The sequence below is a fragment of the Lithobates pipiens genome, unplaced genomic scaffold (genome assembly GCF_037356315.1).
Source record: "Lithobates pipiens isolate NorthernLeopardFrog02 unplaced genomic scaffold, aLitPip1_a1.2 Scaffold_30, whole genome shotgun sequence".
Lineage (NCBI taxonomy): Eukaryota > Metazoa > Chordata > Amphibia > Anura > Ranidae > Lithobates > Lithobates pipiens.
In genome coordinates, this window is record NW_027507791.1 from 30,787,654 (window position 1) to 30,810,141 (window position 22,488).

Consider the following 22,488-nt stretch of genomic DNA (forward strand, 5'->3'; position numbering starts at 1 on the left):
ACAACTGTGCAAGACTGAAGGCGAGGCCGGGGTTCTGCTTTAAATCGCACCTGTGCCAGGTGAGGTACGGGGCAGACGTGAGGCACACAGGGGGGTGGTGGGAAGTCGGTCTGCCCCCCCCCCCCCCAGCTGGTCTCCAGGCTCGGAGAAGCAGTCTCACATGAGTGGATCTCAGCGTGGTCCTCGGCGTTTCTTCCCCTTTCAGTCAGGGCAGAGGGAATGAAATATTGATGATTTTTTAGGTGTAGCATGTCTGTCTCAGCATGAAGCAGGCTCTCCAGATGTCCGTCACACGCTCCTCCTGGCAATAGTCGCCTTCCTTCTAAGGACATAAAACCGGAGCGCCAGGACCGCCACCGGGACACACGGACGCAAGAGTTCTACGCAGCACAAAGTCACCTCGAAAAGAATGGACCCCTCATCCCCCGACGTCTGATCCGGGACCCCCGGCACAGGTACCCCCTACACTTTATATTTATATCACACGGAAGGTCACAAAAAAATTGAAATGATAAAACGTAACAAAGTTCCTGGATGGAGATCCTCTCCTCTACGGACGTTACCTGGCTTTTCTTCTCCATAAGAAACATGAAAGAAGCATTTAAAAAAAAATAATAATAATTCACTGCATGAAGATCATTTTACTGTCACTTGAGCGATTTATATATTAGAATGTATATATGAAAAATTACACAAAAAAAATAATATAAAATAACATATACAATAAAATAACAAATTTGTATATTAAAAATGAAACCTAGAAAAAAATAATATATAAAATATACAATACATATATTAAAAACTAAAACATTATACAAATAATATAAGATAACATAAAATAAACATATAACATCACATAAAAAAAATCCATATAATGTATTTAATATAAGATAAACTTATTTTTTTATATATATATTAATATATATATATATTAATATATATATATATTTCATATATATATATATATATATATATATATATATATATATATACATATATATATATACATATATATATATATATATATATATATATATATATATATATATATATATATATATATATATATATATATATATATATATATATTAATATATAAAAAAATTACTTTTTTCTTATATTAAATACATTATATGGATTTTTTTTTATGTGATGTTATATTTTTATTTTATTTGTAATTATATATTATTATTATTATATGTTATTTTTTATAGGTTTCATATATATATATATATATATATATATATATATATATATATATATATGAAACCTATAAAAAATAACATATAATAATAATAATATATAATTACATATAAAATATACAACGCATATATTAAAAACCAAAACATTATACAGATAAGATAAGATAACATAAAATAAACATGTAACATCACATTAAAAAAATATATATAATTGATATATTAAGAAATGAACCTTAAAAATAAATATATAAAATATACAATTCATATATTAAAAACAATATAAGATAATATTAACAAAAAATAAATAAATATATATATATATATATATATATATATATATATATATATATATATATATATATATATATATATATATATATATATATATGTATAAATGAAAGATATAAATTAATATAACATATAACATAAGATAAAATAGCATGGAATAAAATATAGAATTTAAAACTTCTTAAAATAAACATATAATATATAATAAACACATAAAATAATATACATCATTTATATATAAAAAATATAACCTGTAAAAATTATATATAATGACATATAGAATTGACAGTGCATATATAAAAAACTAAAACTAAAACATATACAAATAATATAAGATAACATAAAATAAACATATAACATCACATAAAAAAAACATATCATTTATATATTAAAAAAACCTATAAAATAAACATATAAAATATACAATTCATATATTAAAAACAATATAAGATAATATTAAAATATATATATATATATATATATATATATATATATATATATATATATATATATATATATATGAAAGATATAAATTAATATAACATAACATATAACATAAGATAACATAAAATATAGAATTTAAAACTAAAACATATAAAAAATGACATAAAATATCTTAAAATAAACATATAATAAACACATAAAATAATATATATCATTTATATATAAAAAATATAACCTATAAAAATTATATATAATGACATATAGAATTTACAGTGCATATATTAAAAAAACTAAAACATATACAAATAATATAAGATAACATAAAATAAACATATACCATCACATTAAAAAAAACCATATAATTTATATATTAAAAAAACTTATATAAAATAAACATATAAAAAAATATACAATGCATATATAAAAAAATAAAACATATACAAATAATATAAGATAACATAAAATAAACATATAACATCACATATAAAAAAAAAACATATCATTTATATATTAAAAATGAAACCTATAAAAATAATATATAATGACAAATAAAATAACACAAAATAAACATATAAAATAATTTAAAATATAACACATAAAATTAGAATATATATATATATATATATATATATATATATATATATATATATATATATAAATTAAACACATAATCTAGTATAAAATAACATATAACATAAGATAAAATAACATGAAATAAAATAGAATTAAAAGCTTAAAACATACAAGAAAATTATATAAAATATCTTAAAATAAACATACAACATATAATAACACAAAGTAATATATGTAATTTATATATAAAAAATTAAACATATAAAAGATTATAAAATAACATACAATAAATATACTGTATAGCATAACATATATTAAAATCTAAAATAAAATATAACATTTATTAAAAATCAAACCTATAAAAATAATATAAAACAACATATGATAAATAAACATAATTTATATCTAAAAAAGAAAAAGAAAAAGACACATAAACTACCATAAAATTAACTTCTGTTCATAAAGAATCTGTAATTATGTGGAGAGTTTTAATGGCCGTCCTGTAGAATTACACAATCTCTACACATGTGGTGCAATCTGAAGATCTACCGAGATGAAGCTGGTAATGACGATGTATCAGTGGTGTCCCCTTCCCTAATGGTAGTTTAAAGCTAAAATTTTATCTGCTTATATTTTCCCTTCCCTGGTCCCCCCCCCCCACAGACATTTTTACATAAAGCCTTTCCGTTTTCATCGCACACCTTATTTTAGACCCATTGATGTCTTCACCGGGTCTCCGTGCTTTTCTATGCAATGCAAGCAGATCATGGCTGGTGGGAGGAGCCAGCAGTACTCCCCTCAAGAGCCCTCAGCCCTGATGCAAGCAGTGGGAGGAGTTAAGCAAATATCGAAAATGCCTTGGGTGTTCCTAGGCAGGCCACATTTGCATAGGTAATGCCCACGTGATGCTGAAATCCAATGCATTAAAGGGGTCAGGGACAGTCAGGCTGGGGAGGAAAGGGCTGGATGACGCTGGACATGCCTTGATAGTTCGGAGGAGAGGGCTTTCTTAGGGAGGCTACATTTGTAAGACCCACATATGATGCTGAGCCCCCCATGATTGAAGAAATTCAAATCCAATGAATGAAAGGGTCAGGATGGGGAGGAAAGCACTAGATGATGCTGGATGTCCTCCAGCCAGTAAATTAAGTGGGGCTATATCTGACTGGCTGCAGCTTCTAATGCACAATATGAGAAGCTCACAGTGTGCAGCGAAATCAGAGAAAGCCATTCCAGGGGGAGGAGATTGCACACCTGGAGGATGGAGGAAGGATTTCAGTCCAGGGGGAGGAGCCTGTACACCCGGAGGATGGAAGGAGGATTTCAGTCCAGGGGGAGGAGCATTTCAGTCCAGGGGAGGAGACTGTATAATCGGAGGATGGAGGGAGGATTTCAGTCCAGGGGGAGGAGCCTGTATAAGCGGAGGATGGAGGGAGGATTTCAGTCCGGGGGAGGAGCCAGTACACCCGGAGGATGGAGGGAGGATTTCAGTCCAGGGGGAGGAGCCTGTATAAGCGGAGGATGGAGGGAGGATTTCAGTCCGGGGGAGGAGCCAGTACACCCAGAGGATGGAGGGAGGATTTCAGTCCAGGGGGAGGAGCCTGTACAATTGGAGGATGGAGGGAGGATATCAGTCCAGGGGGAGGAGACTGTACAATTGGAGGATGGAGGGAGGTATCAGCAATGAGGTACTCACCGAGGCCAAGATGCAGAGAGCGGTGGCTGTTGCGACTCAGCGCACACCACCCCTGGAGGTGATACAGGGAATGGGTTGCACCAAGAGGCACAAGCCTCCAGCGGGATACCTGACTTGAGTGAAGGTCTGGAGGAAGGCTTGTGCAGGATGGACCGGACCAGAAGGTAAGCAGCCAGCAGGTCTGTAAAACAAGTAAAGAAAGTGCAGAAACAGGCCGAGGGTCAAACACCAGTAATCAGTCCTGGAGCCAGCAAGGCTGAGTGCAGAGGATAATCCGGAGGCAGGCCGAGGGTCAAACACAGGTGATCAGTCCTGGAGCCAGCAAGGCTAAGTGCAGCAGACAGAGAATAATCCAGAGGCAGGCCGAGGGTCAAACACAAGTATCCGTCCAGTGCGCAGCAAGGTTAAGAGTAGGAAGTCCGTTTAAACAAGCCAGGGGTCAGGTCAGGAGAGAATCGGCAAAGTCTTCAGGCAATCCGGGTCAAAGCAGGAAGTGTCAAACAGGAACAGGAAGCGGCAAACAGGAACAGGAAGCAGGGAAACACAGGTGAGCTGAGACAAACCAGCAACTTGTCTGTGTGCTAAGGATCCTTTTATAGGCTGGTCAGGGAGTTCACGTTATGCGTGTGCTTGAGCGCACTCGCGCACGCCTCTCAGTAGGGCTGCGAATGTGCGTGCGCCGGAGCGCCGATCCATGGCAAATTTGTGTGCGTCTATGCGCAGGTAGGTGGTGAGTTTGATTCAAATTACTTCCCTGATAGGAGGATTTCAGTCCAGGGGGAGGAGCCTGTACACCCAGAGGATGAAGGGAGGATTTCAGTCCAGGGGGAGGAGCCTGTACAATTGGAGGATGGAGGGAGGATTTCAGTCCAGGGGGAGGAGTCGGTCCCCCAGGAGGATGGAGGAGGATTTCAGTCCAGGGAGGAGGAGTCTGTACACCCGGAGGATGGAGGGAGGATTTCAGTCCAGGGGGAGGAGCCGGTACACCCAGAGGATGGAGGGAGGATTTCCGTTCAGGGGGAGGAGCCTGTACACCTGTGCAAAACTGAAGGGAAATCCAGAGGTCAGAATTAACCTGTATCTAAAATCAAAACCTTTTTTAGATTTCCCCTGCAGTACTTCTTTCTGCCGCTAGATGTCCTCAATCTGATGGCCAGCATTATTCTACCTGAGCCAAGGTCATCCCGGACGAGCCCCCAACCTGTGACTGGACAGTGAAAGGAGAAGCAGCGCAGCGATGAGCTCATCTCTGCTGTACAGGGACTGCGAAAAGCTGATTCGGGGACAGTGTGGGGTGAAATCAGAGGAGGCCATTTCCAGTCAAGGGGGAGGAGGCGGTACACCTGGCGGGATGTAACCCTAATCAATAAAATCTCATAGAAACGTTAACATTTTAATGTAATTTATTACAAAAAAAAGTTCAATAGATAATCCTTGGTGATCCTGCCATGAAAATCTTTTTCAGGCCCTTCCTGTAATGGGGTGACAACGCTCTCCTCGTTGTGCTCCTGTGTTGTCACCCTGGCACTTTTTCCCTACCAGAAGAAGAGGCATGGAGGCCGCCATGCAGGAAGATGGAGAAGGTCTGGGAGGAGCCTGAAATCCTTCTTTGCGTACTCGCTCGGGGTCAGCGACTGACAGAAGTGAAGCCAGAGGATGGACATGACAGCCAGGCAACCAGCCCTGCCAGGATGAGAACCCATCCGTTGGGAAATCTCCGCCTCTCGGGGCTCAGATGTGGTGGGGAAATGTCTACACCGAACGAGGGTTCTCTGCTCGCCCCGATCTCTGCGGATTAATCTGATGCATTTAAAGGGCGTGCGTAGTCCATGGACCCTGCGTTGTCCATCAGGCGGGAAGTCAGGATCTTACTTCTGGGAAGCCGTGACTCTCCAGATAAAGATTGTGTTACTCCCTTGTCACTGAACTGGTGATAATCTCCTTTCATTTCAATCCGCTCGCTACACTCCCTCCGCGTGTCGTCCGCTGCGTCCTCTGTGTAATCAGATACGTGACACATTAGCAGCGTGACATCTGCTCCATGTATATACAGTCTGTGCTGCAAGACAACTGCCGCTGACTCACACTAAATTACTTCTCCTGGGGGCCCCAACGCTTACAGGGGAGGGGGTGTACCGGGTGATGTCAGTGCCACTGACAAATTTTTACATGGTGACGTCACTGGTTGCTAAGGATATGGTGGGTGCCGGCGTTGCCGCCGTGTCCCCCAGCGCGGTGTGTGGGGTCATCATTAGGAATGAATGTCAGCAACGCAAGAAACAAATCACAACTCCCCCCCCACACGTTGTAGTAAGGCGCGCACTAACGCATGCGCGGTCACAGCCCCTGCGTGTTAAATTTTGAGGGTTTTCCTGGAGAAATCTCAATCATCGGGTCCCAGGAATCCCCGACAATGGTCGCGGCGTCACTCAACTCGGAAAGCGCTCTCCGGCTGGCATTGTGTGGGATGTAATGCACACCGCTCGGATCTCGGCAATGATAATAGGTCAGACCTCTTCCCGGCTCGCCTTCTCCTTTCCAGGGACGGAGCTGCTTTCTAGGCTCGCGGCTCGCTGCCGCCTCACTCTACATTCGCTGCAGCAAATTGCTAAAAGCGGACCGGTCAGGAAAAAATTTAAAAGTCCGCAGGAATAGATTCGTGATGTCACAGTAGACAGCAACAGGATCATCGTTCAGAGAAGCTCCGCCTGTTACCCTTAAAGAGCTACCGGCCAAAGTGGCTTTGCCTTGGCTGAGATGATGTCTGCTGCAGGCAGGAGAAAGCATTTGCTCAGTCCCCACCCCTGCCTCCCACAGTGATCGTGCATGCTGTATATTGTCATTTTTTGTAGCAAGTTAAGGCCCGGTCCACACCTATGTGACCCAATGGAAACCGTGTTACATGGACTGTAGTGTGTTTTCTGAAAAACTGAAATGCACTAAAAAAATGCATCGGTGTGAACCAGGCCTGGTGAGATGTAACTGAACAGGATGTACCGAATGCTCGTAGACTGATAGGATGGAGGTCGGGGCAGGCAAAAGCAGAAAACAAGGTTGTTGTCACTATTTGCTAGGGTTATGGCGGGTTCCAGCAGCCACTGCTTCCTTGGCAACCACTGACAGATAGGAATACGTGGTGATGTCACTAGTTGCTAAGGATATGGCGAGTGCTCTCAGCCATTGACAGATAGGAATACGTGGTGATGTCACTAGTTGCTGAGGATATGGCGGGTGCTGGAAGCCATTGCTTCCTTAGCAGCCACTGACAGATAGGAATACGTGGTGATGTCACTAGTTGCTAAGGATATGGCAGGTGCCTGCAACCACTGCTTCCTTAGCAGCCACTGACAGATAGGAATATGTGGTGATGTCACTAGTTGCTAAGGATATGGCGGGTGCTCACAGCGATTGACTGATAGGAATATGTGATGATGTCACTGATTGCTAAGGATATGACGGGTGCTGGTAGCCACTGCTTCCTTAGCAGCCACTGACAGAAAGAAATACGTGGTGATGTCACTAGTTGCTAAGGATATGGCTGGTGCCGACAGCTACCATTTCTTTAGCAACCAATGACAGATAGAAATACGTGGTGATGTCACTAGTTGCTAAGGATATGGCGAGTGCCGGCAGCCATTGCTTCCTTAGCAATCACTGACAGATAGGAATACGTGGTGATGTCACTAGTTGTTAAGGATATGGCGGCTGCCGGAAGCCACTGCTTCCTTAGCAGTCACTGACAGATCGAAATACTTGGTGATGTCACTAGTTGCTAAGGATATGGCGGTTGCTGGCAGCCATTGCTTCCTTAGCAGTCACTGACAGATAGGAATACGTGGTGATGTCACTAGTTGCTAAGGATATGGCGGGTGCCAGCAGCCACTGCTTTCTTAGCAACCCCTGACAGATAGGAATATGTGGTGATGTCACTGATTGCTAAGGATATGGCAGGTTCCCGGCAGCCACTGCTTCCTTAGCAGCCACTGACAGATAGAAATACACGGTGATGTCACTAGTTGCTAAGGATATGGCGGGTGCCGGCAGCCATTGCTTCTTTAGCAGCCACTGACAGATAGCAACTAGTCACATCATCGCGTATTACTATCTGTCAGTGGCTGCTAAGGAAGCAATTGCCGCCGCCAACGGCCATATGTTTAGCAACTAGTGACATCACCACGCATTCCTATCTGTCAGTGGTTGCTCAGGAAGCAGCGGCTGCCAGCACCCGCCAAATCCAGCACAGGCCGGGTGTGCAGATACCATGTTGCAGTTCTGGGTATCATCCAGCAGATGACAGAGGATGCAAGCTGATTGTTACAGTTAGATCCCTTTCACACTGAAGCGCTGCTAAAACAGCCAATCGCTTTTTGCAGTGTTTTAGCTGCACTTTTTGGGCGCTAAGCGGGGCGGTTTATTTTTAAGGTCACATTACAACGATGAATGGGAGGCAGTTTTCAGAGACTATTTCTAGTGCTAAAATGCCTGAAAACTGCCTCAGTGTGAAAGTGGTCTCAGAGTAAGACCCCTAAGGGCCCAGAAGAAGATGACCCCTCCCAGGTGTTGACCATAGCCCAGGGCCCAGGCTAAGATGACCCCTCCCAAGTGTTGGTCATAGTCCAAGGCCCAGAACAAGATGACCCCTCCCAGGTGTTGACCATAGCCTGGGGCCCAGAAGAAGATGACCCCTCTCAAGTGTTGGTCATAGCCCAAGGCCCAGAACAAGATGACCCCTCCCAGGTGTTGACCATAGCCGGGGGCCCAGAAGAAGATGACCCCTATCAGATGTTGACCATAGCCCAGGGCTCAGAACAAGATGACCCCTCTCAAGTGTTGGCCATGGCCCAGGGCCCAGAAGAAGGTGACCCCTCCCGGGTTTTGGCCGTAGCCCAGGGTCCAGAAGAAGATGACCCCTCCCAGGTGTTGACCATGGCCGAGGGCCCAGAAGAAGATGACCCCTCCCAGGTGTTGACCATAGCCCGGGGCAAAGAAGAAGATGACCCCTCCCAGATGTTGACCATAGCCCAGGGCTCAGAAGAAGATTACCCTTCTCAGGTGTTGGCCATAGCCCAAGGCCCAGAAGATGGTAACCCCTCCCGGGTTTTGGCTATAGCCCGGGGCCCAGAAGAAGGTGACCCTCCCAGGTGTTGACTATGGCCCAGGGCCCACAAGAAGATGACCCCTCCCAGGTGTTGACCATGGCCCAGAAGAAGATGACCCCTCCCAGGTGTTGACCATAGCCTGGGGCCCAGAAGAAGATGACCCCCCCGAGGTGTTGGTCATAGCCCAGGGCCCAGAAGAAGGTGACCCCTCCCGGGTGTTGGTCATAGATCGGGGCACAGAAGATGATTACCCCCCATTATAGATGAGTCCCTTTGTAGTCTTCTAAACTATTCCTGGTGTCTAGTTCCAGCTATAAATAGCCTCCAAACGACCCCTCCGTCCCACCCCAAGGTCGTCCTCCGAAGTATTTCTTTCGGCTCAGAGATGCGGCTCGGCTGATCTTTGATCACAACTCAGTCCAGCGTGGCGGAAACCTCATCTCGCCCTTTTCATAATTTTTTCCCTCTGGTGTCACGGCCCCGCGCCCGCCTGTCCATCAGCCAGGATCCAACCAAATTAGCAGATGAAATATTCAGCAGGAGGAACGCTAAGATTTCACTCTGGTGGCAACAGAAAACCCAGTTAAGGAGAGGATGACGGCGACTTTCTCCTCTCCACTTCTGTGACAAGAAAAAAAAAAAAAAAGGTGAACGCTCGCCAGGAGGGGAACGGCGGAGAACCCACTAAAGTCACTGGAGGAGGCGAACCATCTCAGAAATATGGAGGTGAGACCTGTAGATGAAGTCAGGCCCCCTTCACACCTCAGCGTTTTGTAGCTTGAACCTCCAAAACGCTGGAGGAGAAAAAAAAAATCAATTATTCTCTAAGGAGACGTTTGACATCTCAACTCCAAGTCACCTGAATCCAAACGCCTGAAGCTCAAAAAAGTTCTGGAGCTTTTATTGTAACTCGATTAAAAAAATAAAAAAATAAAATAATAATAACATATGAATAAATAAATGGAAAATAAATACACAAATAACTAAAAATCATCATAGATAAATAAATAAAATAATTAGTAAATAATAATTAACCAATAACCAGTAACCTTAAAAAATAATAAATTATAGTTATTAATATTATTATTGTTATTAATAATAATAATATTAATAATAATACAATCATAATAATAATAATACTATTTAAGCACCAAAAGTTGAACAAAAATAATAAATTACTATTAATAATAATAATAATAATAAAATAATATTTAAACACCCAAAGTTGAACAAAAATAATAAATTACTATTATTATTATTATTATTATTATTAATAATAATTAATAATATTAATAATAAAATAATAATATTCAAATAATAATAATATTTAAACACCCAAAGTTGAACAAAAATAATAAATGACTATTTATAATATTAAAATCATCATCATAATAATAATAATAATAATAATAATAATAATAATAATAATAATAATCATCATCATCATCATAATAAGAATGTATTTATTTATTTTGTGTTAGGATATTTAGTTATTTATTATTATTATTTATTATTATTATTATTATTATTATTATTATTTTGTTTTATTTTTTAAGGGTTAGGGTTAAGGTTAGGGGTTAATTATTTATTATTACTTAGTATTTATTTATTGAATTTATTCTTTATTTATGATTATTTTTATTTATTTTTCTATCTTATCTATCTATCTTATTTCTATTTCTATCTTATCTTACATTTATTTATTAATTTATTATTATTATTATTATTATTATAATTTGTATTAGTAGTAGTAATATTAAAACCTTAAGCCTAACAACAAAATATAAAAAAAAAAACATGAAAGCATAACCCCTAATCCTAACCTTAACTCTAACCCCTTATCTGAACGGAAAAACAAAAATAAAAATAATTAAAAAAAGAAATAAAAGCTAGCGAAAAAACTAAAAAAGCTGAAATACCTAGCAACAAATAATGCAAAAGATGATAGTTTTTCTCTATTGGACTATTTATAATAATATAACATATAAACTAATATAATATAATAATCATCATAATATTAATCATAATAAGAATGTATTTATTTATTTTGTGTTAGGATATTTAGTTATTTATTATTATTTATTATTATTATTTTGTTTTATTTTTTAAGGATTAGGGTTAAGGTTAGGGGTTCATTATTTATTATTACTTAGTATTTATTTATTGAATTTATTCTTTATTTATGATTATTTTTATGTATTTTTCTATCTTTTCTATCTTATCTATCTATCTTATCTTACATTTATTTATTAATTTATTATTATAATTTGTATTAGTAGTAGTAATATTAACACCCTAAGCCTAACAACAAAATATAAAAAAAAAAAAACATGAAAGCATAACCCCTAATCCTAACCTTAACTCTAACCCCTTACCTGAACGGAAAAACAAAAACAAATTAATAAAAATAATTAAAAAAAGAAATAAAAGCTAGCGAAAAAACTAAAAAAGCTGAAATACCTAGCAACAAATAATGCAACCGATGATAGTTTTTCTCTATCGGACTATTTATAATAATATAACTAATATAATATAATAATCATCATAATAATAATCATAATAAGAATGTATTTATTTATTTTGTGTTAGGGTATTTAGTTATTTATTATTTATTTATTATTATTTATTATTATTGATTTTTTTCTTTTTTTAAGGGTTAGGGTTAAGGTTAGGGATTAATTATTTATTATTACTTAGTATTTATTTATTGAATTTATTCTTTATTTATGATTATTTTTATTTATTTTTCTATCGTTTCTATCTTATCTATCTATCTTATTTCTATTTCTATCTTATCTTACATTTATTTATTTATTTATTATTATTATATTTTGTAGTAGTAATATTAACACCCTAAGCCTAAAAAAAAACAAAAAAAAAAAAACATGAAACCCTAACCCCTAATCCTAACCTTAACTCTAACCCCTTACCTTAACGGAAAAAAAAAAAAAATTAATAAAAATAATTAAAAAAGAAATAAAAGCTAGTGAAAAAACGAAAAAAAGCTGAAATACCTAGCAATAAATAATGCAACAGATGATAGTTTTTCTCTATTGGCTAATAAAAAAAAACGTATAAAAATGTGCAAAAAAAGCCAGAAAAAGGCTCAAAGATACTAAGCTCGGGTGTAAATGCAGCCTGGGGGTGGGGGGCAAGCACTGCTAGAACATAAGGCGAAAAGGCCAAAGTGCGCCCCCTACAGGAGCTTCAAACTACTTCAGGCAGCATATTTGATTGCTGCCCTCCCCCCCCTCCTGCTGAAGCGCCCAAGGTGGACGCCTCTTCTGCCCACCCCTCGGCTCCACCCACGGCTAGACATTTTCAATCCCTGGTGATCCCGCCATGAAGGTCCTTCTTGTTAGTGGGTGACAACGCTCTGTCTCTGTCTCCCAATTGTGTTTCCTGCCTTGTCACCCCGTCACACGGGCTACAGGTGGCCGTTTTCATCGCACATTACACAGACATGGTCCATTGCGATGGTCACAGTCGAGGAAACCCGCCCCAGAGGTGCCAACTGTCCCGTGACATCCGCTCTATCTCAGACCTCCATCCAGATAGCGCTATGGTCACCGTACGAGTTACACCGAAAACGGTACGAGGCGGAAGCGCTCGGTCTTGTAAAGCTCGCGTTCGTGACGGAGATATCACATGACTATTGAACTTCCTTTTTTATAGTCTCATCGTAAGTCACTGCATTCGTAATTGTTGGCCAACATTTGGGGTGGCCGTGTGTATGCAAGACAAGCTTGCGCCAACGACATTCGAACAAAAATCTGCGGTTTTGTTGTCGGGAAGTCCGGTCCCGTATTTGGCTCCACCCATCTTCCCATCATCTCTGACTGGCTTGCCGGTCCCATAGTTGCCAATATTGTAAAAAAAAAAAAAAAAAAAAATATATATATATATATATATATATATATATATATATATATATATATATATATATAGGGACACTTTTTTGCCTGTAGGTGGAGTCTTATTATAATTAGGGGTGGGGCATTCGTTTGTAGGCGTGGGGGAAAGAACAAGGTGACGCGCTGCTGCGAAAAACGGGCGTGGGTTAGGCAAAATTGTGGGCGTGGCTTATATAGAAGAGCAAGTTCTGCAAGTCATTAGCATAGTACAAGCTGTAACTCTCACATACATGTTCCTGAACATCTGGGGTGGGTTTCCTGATGGTGACCATCGCAATGGACCATGTCACTGGAATGGAAATAAAATTAAATTATCATGAAAAATTACTAAAGTGAAGGAGGCGATAATACAAAAATATAAGCGCTTTGGAAAATACCGTCTCTTTCATTATCAAAAATTACAAAATTGCTCCCTGGCCAGTAGGGCTGCCGTTACAAGTAATGGGGACCTGCAAAGCCTTTCCTCACAGACCCCCCCCTACCAGCCCAGGACCAAGCAAATTGCACCATACCCAACCAAGTTGGATGCACATATTATGGGGATGGTTATGGGGCATCAAGCTTCCTTTTTGGAAGGGTGACAGGACGCTGCATCGGCGGCAGGACGAGTGGTGAAACCAGAGAGAGGTGGGCAGGCTAGACTTGAACGTTCACAGGGGACAAGGCTGGCCATGAATGGCCATCGGGTCAGTCTGGCCATTATTCACCCTGGGGCTCAGGCTGGCCATTAAAGGCAATGGGGGACAGACTGGCCATGAATGGCTAGTGGGGACCAGCTTGGTCAGTAATGATCATGGGGGTCAGGCTGGCCATAAATGGCTAGAGGGGACAGGCTAGTCACGAATGCCCATGGAGGTTGCCATAGGGTTCAAACTAGCCATGAGGATCAGTCTACTCATTAACTGTCACAGGGCTCAGGCTGGCTATTAATGATCATGGGGGTTAAGCTAACCAATAAAGGCTATGGGGGAAGGCTACGAGGGTCAATCTGGCCATTTATTGTCATAGGGCTCGGGCTAGCCATGAATAGCCGGGGGGGGGGGCAGGCTAGCCATTAATGCCCATGGGGGTTGACATGGGGTTCTAACTATCCACGAATAGCCATAAGGGTCAATCTGGCCATTAATGGTCATGGGAGTCAAGCGGGCTAAGAATGACCATGGGGAAACAGATAGACATGAATGGCCATGAGGGTTTATCTGGCCAATAAAGGGCATGCTAGCCTGGCCATGAATAGCCAAGGGGTCAAGCTCTCCAAGAATGGCTATGGGGGCCAATCTGGCCATTAGTCATCATGGGGCCCAGGCTGGCCATGAATGGTTATGAGAGACAGGCTGGCCAAGAATGGCCAAGGGGGCAAGCTATCCATTAATGGCCATGAATAGCCAAGGGGTCAAGCTCACCAAGAATAGCTATGAGGGTCAATCTGGCCATTAGTCATCATGGGGCTCAGGCTGGCCATGAATGGTTATGAGGGACAGGCTGGCCAAGAATGGCCAAGGGGGCAAGCTATCCATTAATGGCCATGAATAGCCAAGGGGTCAAGCTCTCCAAGAATGGCTATGGGGGCCAATCTGGCCATTAGTCATCATGGGGCTCAAGCTGGCCATGAATGGTTATGAGGGACAGGCTGGCCAAGAATGGCCAAGGGGGCAAGCTTTCCATTAATGGCCATGAATAGCCAAGGGGTCAAGCTCTCCAAGAATGGCTATGGGGGCCAATCTGGCCATTAGTCATCATGGGGCTCAGGCTGGCCATGAATGGTTATGAGGGACAGGCTGGCCAAGAATGGCCAAGGGGGCAAGCTATCCATTAATGGCCATGAATAGCCAAGGGGTCAAGCTCTCCAAGAATGGCTATGGGGGCCAATCTGGCCATTAGTCATCATGGGGCTCAGGCTGGCCATGAATGGTTATGAGGGACAGGCTGGCCAAGAATGACCAAGGGGGCAAGCTATCCATTAATGGCCATGATGGCCAGGCTAGGCATGAATTGCCATTGGATTCAAACTAGCCATGAATGCCTATGAGAGGCACGCTGGACATAAATAGCCATAGGGGTCAACCTGGCCATTATTCATCATGGGGCTCAGACTGGCTACGAATGGCTATGGGGGACAGGCTGACCATGAATGGGTTACAACTAACGATTTGGCTATAAACAGACAATAATTGGGCCCAGTATGGGAGTACTGCCTGTACCCGCCTATCAGCAGCCCTGCTGCCCAGTGCTGGACCAATGCCATCATGATTACCGGTTAAAAGTCATGCTTTAAGATAAGACAAGGTATGTGCTTCTATATTAGAACATGATGTCTAAATCTCTCTGTTATTGAACCCCCAGGTCCGTGTCATCATCGATAGAGCACAGCTACACATAATGAGTGCTCCAGCCCGTGCTCCCTCCATGTGCTCTGTGTGAATATGGGGGCAAGCAAGTATACCCAGAGACTGAACTTGACACTAAAGCCGGTGGTCCTGTTGGTGACTATTGGGATCTTGCTCAGAAAGCCATGCATCTGCTGTCCTCCTACATGCGACTGCCCGTCTCATGACAACGCCACCCTGTGCAAACATCGTCTTCTCAGCTTGGTTCCAGTGGAGATCCCCCGCTCGTCCCATTTCTTGGATCTAAGTTATAACCGGATCAGGTCAATTCAGCACGGGACCTTTTCCCACCTGCAGGATCTCCAGGAACTAGACTTGAGCCACAACCAGCTATCCCGCATAGAACCTGGAGCCTTCAGCGGCCTGCTAAAAATGCGCATCCTGTTGGTGCACCACAATCAGCTAAAGCTTCTGTCTCCGGGAGTCTTTTTGGGAATGCCAGGACTTAATTGGTTAGACGTCAGAGCAAACCAGTTGGTCATCCTGCTGGATCAGACTTTCCGTGGCCTGCAGGAGCTTAGACACCTGGAGGTTAGCGACAACCCTCTGTTGTTCATATCTCCCGCAGCCTTCGTGGGGATGTCACTGCTGCAGAGACTGGGGTTGGAGAAAACCAAACTGGGCAGTGTACCTTCTCTGGCTCTGGCTTCTCTGCCCCAACTTTCTGAACTAAGACTGGGTGGAGTGACCAGCACAGTGCTACGTGATCTCTCGTTTTCGGACATGCCATCCTTGAGAGTACTAGATATAGACCATTGGCCTTCTCTTGCAAACCTTGGAGCACACAGTCTGACTAATCTCAATCTTACCTCCCTATCGCTGACCAACTGCAACCTAAAGTCAGTGCCAGAGGAAGCACTGAGGTCTCAGGTCCACCTTCGTAGGTTAGACCTCTCTCAAAATCCCATTTCTTTCCTTACTGAGGGGTGTTTTTGTGATCAGAAAAGGTTGGAGGAGTTGCGGTTGTCCGGTGGAAGACTTAGTTCTATACCTTCCAATGCTTTTCATGGCCTGGACCACCTTCGTGTGTTAGACCTTTCAGACAATCCGATTCGATGGGTAGAAGAAAATGCCCTCCCTCCCCCTGGTGTCCTGGAGACTTTGTTACTTTCTGGGACCATTTTGTCATGCGACTGTCGCCTTTGTTGGCTCCTGCATCATAAAATCCATTTCGGAGGAAGGCCTCCAGTGTGCTCAGCTCCTGACTCGTTGAAGGGGATGGTTATCCCAGACCACTCAGAGCTGCTATGCCCAGAGTTTTTTACCTGCCAACCACCTAAAATAATAGGACATGGTCCACGTGAGTTCAGGGTGCAGGAGGGCGACAGGCTGACTATCAGCTGTCAGAGTCAGGGCGTACCTGAACCCTCTACGCTGTGGGTGCTACCACAAGTTCCATGGTCCGTGGACACGAAATCCACACGTCTTGATGGCCCAGATACAGAACTCCCTCAACATGCACTAGGTTCTGCAGAGAAGGCAACAGAGTCAGTGCAGTTAGTAAAAGACTCAACAACCAATACATCACAACCATCAAAACCAGTGGAGCAACAAGATGGCCGAATCACCATCCTTCCAGAGGGTTCCCTCCAGTTTCTTCCAGTACAAACCTTAGATACGGGGGATTACCTCTGCCTGGCTACCAACCTTGTAGGGAATGACTCTGCCTGGATTCACCTGGAGGTCTCACCATTCAACAGCAGCACAGTCTATTCTCCCCTCCCCATTGTCCACAGTCATCTTCTGGCCGTTATCACGGCTGGGGGAATTCTTCCCTTCATCAGTTCCGTGACGCTTTGCTTCATCTTCATCTTCCTCTGGAGCCGTGGACGCGGGAATATCAAGCACACAGCCAACATAGATTATATTCCCAGGACTTCTCGGGCAAGTTCATCACCAGAGGACAATAAATTCACCATGAAACTCATCTGACGGTGTATAATATAGACTGGAATAGAGGTGGATCATAAGAAGGACAATCTGTGCAGAAGATATGACCTACAGTTCTAGGAAGGCCCAAATAGTCAAAGAAAAATATGGTTGGAGTTAGGGGCTTAGAGTATAAAACGATATGAGAACTAGGGATGCACTTTGGTTGGTCTGAACCCAAGTTTGGCAGAACTTAGAAATAAGCTGTCAGTGCCAGCCCAATTAAATGTGACCAGGCCATTCTCCACCCCTCAGCTGCACATACACAAAGGGGCGGTAATACTTGTGGCATCACTGACCCAATATAACCACAAGGCCATATTAGTGTCAATGCCACTGACCTATTATGGCCATAGGGCCATGTTACCTCAATGACATTGACCTATTATGGCCATGGGGCCATGTTACGTCAATGACATTGACCTATTATGGCCATGCGGCCATGTTACGTCAATGACATTGACCTATTATGGCCATGCGGCCATGTTACCTCAATGACATTGACCTATTATGGTAATGGGGCCATGTTACGTCAATGACATTGACCTATTATGGCCATGGGGCCATGTTACCTCAATGACATTGACCTATTATGGCCATGGGGCCATGTTACCTCAATGACATTGACCTATTATGGTCATGGGGCCATGTTACCTCAATGACATTGACCTATTATGGCCATGGGGCCATGTTACGTCAATGACATTGACCTATTATGGCCATGCGGCCATGTTACGTCAATGACATTGACCTATTATGGCCATGCGGCCATGTTACCTCAATGACATTGACCTATTATGGTCATGGGGCCATGTTACGTCAATGACATTGACCTATTATGGCCATGGGGCCATGTTACCTCAATGACATTGACCTATTATGGCCATGGGGCCATGTTACCTCAATGACATTGACCTATTATGGTCATGGGGCCATGTTACGTCAATGACATTGACCTATTATGGCCATGCGGCCATGTTACGTCAATGACATTGACCTATTATGGCCATGCGGCCATGTTACGTCAATGACATTGACCTATTATGGCCATGGGGCCATGTTACCTCAATGACATTGACCTATTATGGTCATGGGGCCATGTTACGTCAATGACATTGACCTATTATGGCCATGCGGCCATGTTACGTCAATGACATTGACCTATTATGGCCATGCGGCCATGTTACCTCAATGACATTGACCTATTATGGTCATGGGGCCATGTTACGTCAATGACATTGACCTATTATGGTTATGCGGCCATGTTACGTCAATGACATTGACCTATTATGGCCATGTGGCCATGTTACGTCAATGATATTGACCTATTATGGTCATGGGGCCATGTTACCTCAATGACATTGACCTATTATGATCATGGGGCCATGTTACATCAATGACATTGACCTATTATGGCCATGGGGCCATGTTACCTCAATGACATTGACCTATTATGGCCATGGGGCCATGTTACCTCAATGACATTGACCTATTATGGCCATGCGGCCATGTTACGTCAATGACATTGACCTATTATGGCCATGCGGCCATGTTACGTCAATGACATTGACCTATTATGGCCATGGGGCCATGTTACATCAATGACATTGACCTATTATGGCCATGCGGCCATGTTATGTCAATGACATTGACCTATTATGGCCATGCGGCCATGTTACGTCAATGACATTGACCTATTATGGCCATGGGGCCATGTTACGTCAATGACATTGACCTATTATGGCCATGCGGCCATGTTACGTCAATTACATTGACCTATTATGGCCATGCGGCCATGTTACGTCAATGACATTGACCTATTATGGCCATGGGGCCATGTTACCTCAATGACATTGACCTATTATGGCCATGGGGCCATGTTACATCAATGACATTGACCTATTATGGCCATGCGGCCATGTTATGTCAATGACATTGACCTATTATGGCCATGCGGCCATGTTACGTCAATGACATTGACCTATTATGGCCATGGGGCCATGTTACCTCAATGACATTGACCTATTATGGCCATGGGGCCATGTTACATCAATGACATTGACCTATTATGGTCATGGGGCCATGTTACGTCAATTACATTGACCTATTATGGCCATGGGGCCATGTTACGTCAATGACATTGACCTATTATGGCCATGCGGCCATGTTACCTCAATGACATTGACCTATTATGGTCATGGGGCCATGTTACATCAATGACATTGACCTATTATGGCCATGGGGCCATGTTACCTCAATGACATTGACCTATTATGGTCATGGGGCCATGTTACATCAATGACATTGGCCTATTATGTTCATGGGGCCATGTTACGTCAATGACATTGACCTATTATGACCTATTATGGCCACGTTGATAAATTATGGTCATGGGGCCATGTTACGTCAATGACATTGACCTATTATGGCCATGGGGCCATCGATCTCAAAGTTCGCTATGCAGATTTCTGTCCTCCTATCCCTAATCATAAGGCAAATGTACTTAAAAAAAAAAAAAGAATCACATGATTTTATTTCTGGAGACAGCCATGTGATCATTATTTCAGTGCTAATTAATTTTTTATAGCTTTTAAAAAAAAAATTTTCTTAAAAAAAAAAAAAAAAAAATTCTTATAATAACACTGATTATGGCGCCACTAGCAGGAAAATCACTGTCACATAAATAGAGGTAGGCAGTCCTTCCACTTAATGTCATTTATTTTCATGCCCGAGGCGTAGAATGTTTATTTATGACTAAAAACAAAACTGGACGACTGATTTTATATTTGGAACGATTGCTTATATTTAAAATTTCTTTAATAAAAAAAAAAAATTAAATAAATAAACCCAAGAAATATTTTTTTCATAAATTGGAGCTAATCTGTTCAAAGATGTGGTGTCTGCGTTCGTTTTCTGCAAGAAAATACCTGTTGATCAAATTTACTTAAAAAAAAAAAATAATAATAAAAATAATAAAATCACATGGTTTTATTTCTAGAGAGCCATGTGATCATTATTTCAGTGCTAATAAATTTTTATAGCTTTGAAAAAATACATTTTCATTAAAAGAATAAAAAATCTTATAATAACACTGATTATAGTGCCACTAGCAGGAAAAATCACTGTCACATAATAGTGGTAGGCGGTCCTGCCACTTAATGTCATTTATTTTCATGCCCAAGACGTAGGATGTTTATTTATGAATAAAAACAAAACTGGAAGACTGGATTTTATATTTGAAATGATTGCTCATATTTAAAATGTCTTTAATAAAAAAAAAACACATTGGAGCTAATCATTTTGAAGATGTGGTGTCTGCTTTCGTTTTCTGCAAAAAATACTAGTTGATCTTGCCAAAAAAACTAATTTTTTTCGTACTTCTGTAAACCACTACTGGGGGGGGGGGGGGGTCCCCTTCATCTGCCTGTAAAGTGGAGCATCTGTACCATGTATAGAACCTGCTGCAGCAAAACTGAAATTTATAAATATAAAAATGACATTTAAATTGCAGGCAATACAAAAATGTTAAATAAAAACGGCATGGGGGTCCCACCCAATCCAAGTCAGGCCCTTCTGGTTTATGTATTTTAAGGAGAACCCAATGTCATAATAAAAAAAAAAAAAAAAAAAAAAAAAACGACGTGCCCCCCCCCCCCTAAAATCCACACCAGACCCTTGTCCGAGCATGCAGCCTGGCAGGTCAGGAAAGGGGAGGGCGAGTGAGCACCCCCCCCCCCTCCTGAAGCATACCAGGCCACATGCCGTCAACATGGGGGGTTGTTTTGGGGTGGAGGGCTATGCCCCCACCCCTCCCCAAAGCACCTTGTCCCCATGTTGATAGGGACAAGGGCCTCTTCCCAAAAACCCTGGGCTGTGGTTGTGGGGGGGCTTTTCGGAATCTGGAAGCCCCCTTTAACAAGGGGGCCCCCCAGATCCTGGCTCCCTTCTTATATGAATGAGTAGAGGTACATTGAACCCCTACTCATTCACCAAAAAAAGTGTCAAAAATAAAGAGAGAGGCAGTTCCTGACAATTCCCCCAAAAAATAGAAAATCAGTGCCCCCCCCATGTAGATTCATTGTCAATCACGCTGCCCGCCGCCACCGCCGGATCTGAAGAAAGAAAAATAAACTGCTCCGCCCCCAGGGAAGGCTAACCACCGAGTGCATGCCCTGTCGTTTGACAGTTGATAAATAGGTAAGGGGCGCGGCCACCTGGTGACGTCACCTGGTGGCCTCACCCCCCCCCCCCCTTGTGGCCTTGCCCCCTTGTGACGTCACCAACCGAACATCCCGACGGGCCCCCCGGCAAGTTCAGGCGTTCGCCGATTGGGCCGAGCTTTTACTCGGCTCGAACTGTTTGCCCAACTCTACTCAGGAGTGAGAAAGGGAGGGTGGCTACGTTCCTACGTACCGCAAAACCATTTTGAACGAACGTAGCCACCATCTAACAGAAGATAAGGAATCTGGAGATCTGGAGGAGGCTGAGAGCAATAGAAGGGACATTTATGAGTTGAGAATACATGCCTGGGTAGAATTTCTTTTTAAACCAGTCACTTCAACGAAGCATCTAATTTAGGGCTTTGTCTCCATCTAGTGGTCAGTTTCGGAAAAGAGCAGAATTACCTTTTCGGGTTGGCGTTCTATATCAGGCTGATGGGAGGAAAAGTATCTCTGGAAAAAAATCTTTATCTTTGATAACTTTACTGTTATAAAAAAAAAAAAAAACTGCTGATGCCCCTGAGTATGTATGGAAGCCATAGGCAGCCAGGCGCCGAGCATTTTCAGAGTCACCGAACTGGAGCGAGCACAGCGAGCAGGAACATCGGAGTGATGTCAGAATTCATCTGCACGCTTGTTCCAGAAAATATTGAAGCCAACGGATCTGCATGACAGCCAGTGTGGAAACGGGTCCCCCGGTCCTGCTCACCATCAACTGTGACGTCACTGCATGGGG

At 42.0% G+C, this 22,488-nt stretch overlaps 1 protein-coding gene across 2 annotated transcripts; it reads left to right on the forward strand.

Moving 5' to 3' along the window:
• Positions 1 to 240: 240 nt before the first annotated feature.
• LOC143942572 (leucine-rich repeat and immunoglobulin-like domain containing-NOGO receptor-interacting protein 4) lies at positions 241 to 20,827 on the forward strand. Of its 2 annotated transcripts, none has more exons than XM_077463926.1 (2): positions 241 to 455; positions 15,560 to 20,827. In XM_077463926.1, the coding sequence occupies exon 2, from the start codon at positions 15,640 to 15,642 to the stop codon at positions 17,533 to 17,535; it is 1,896 nt and encodes a 631-aa protein (XP_077320052.1). In that variant the 5' UTR covers positions 241 to 455; positions 15,560 to 15,639; the 3' UTR covers positions 17,536 to 20,827. The 2 variants fall into 2 exon arrangements, with proteins under 2 accessions (XP_077320052.1, XP_077320051.1); XM_077463925.1 differs by lacking the exon at positions 241 to 455 and adding an exon at positions 9,695 to 10,028.
• The last annotated feature ends 1,661 nt before the right edge of the window (positions 20,828 to 22,488 follow it).

Coding starts and splice junctions, on each gene's coding strand:
- LOC143942572 (XM_077463926.1), top strand. CDS start 15,640: ATGGGGGCAAGCAAGTATACCCAGAGACTGAACTTGACACTAAAGCCG.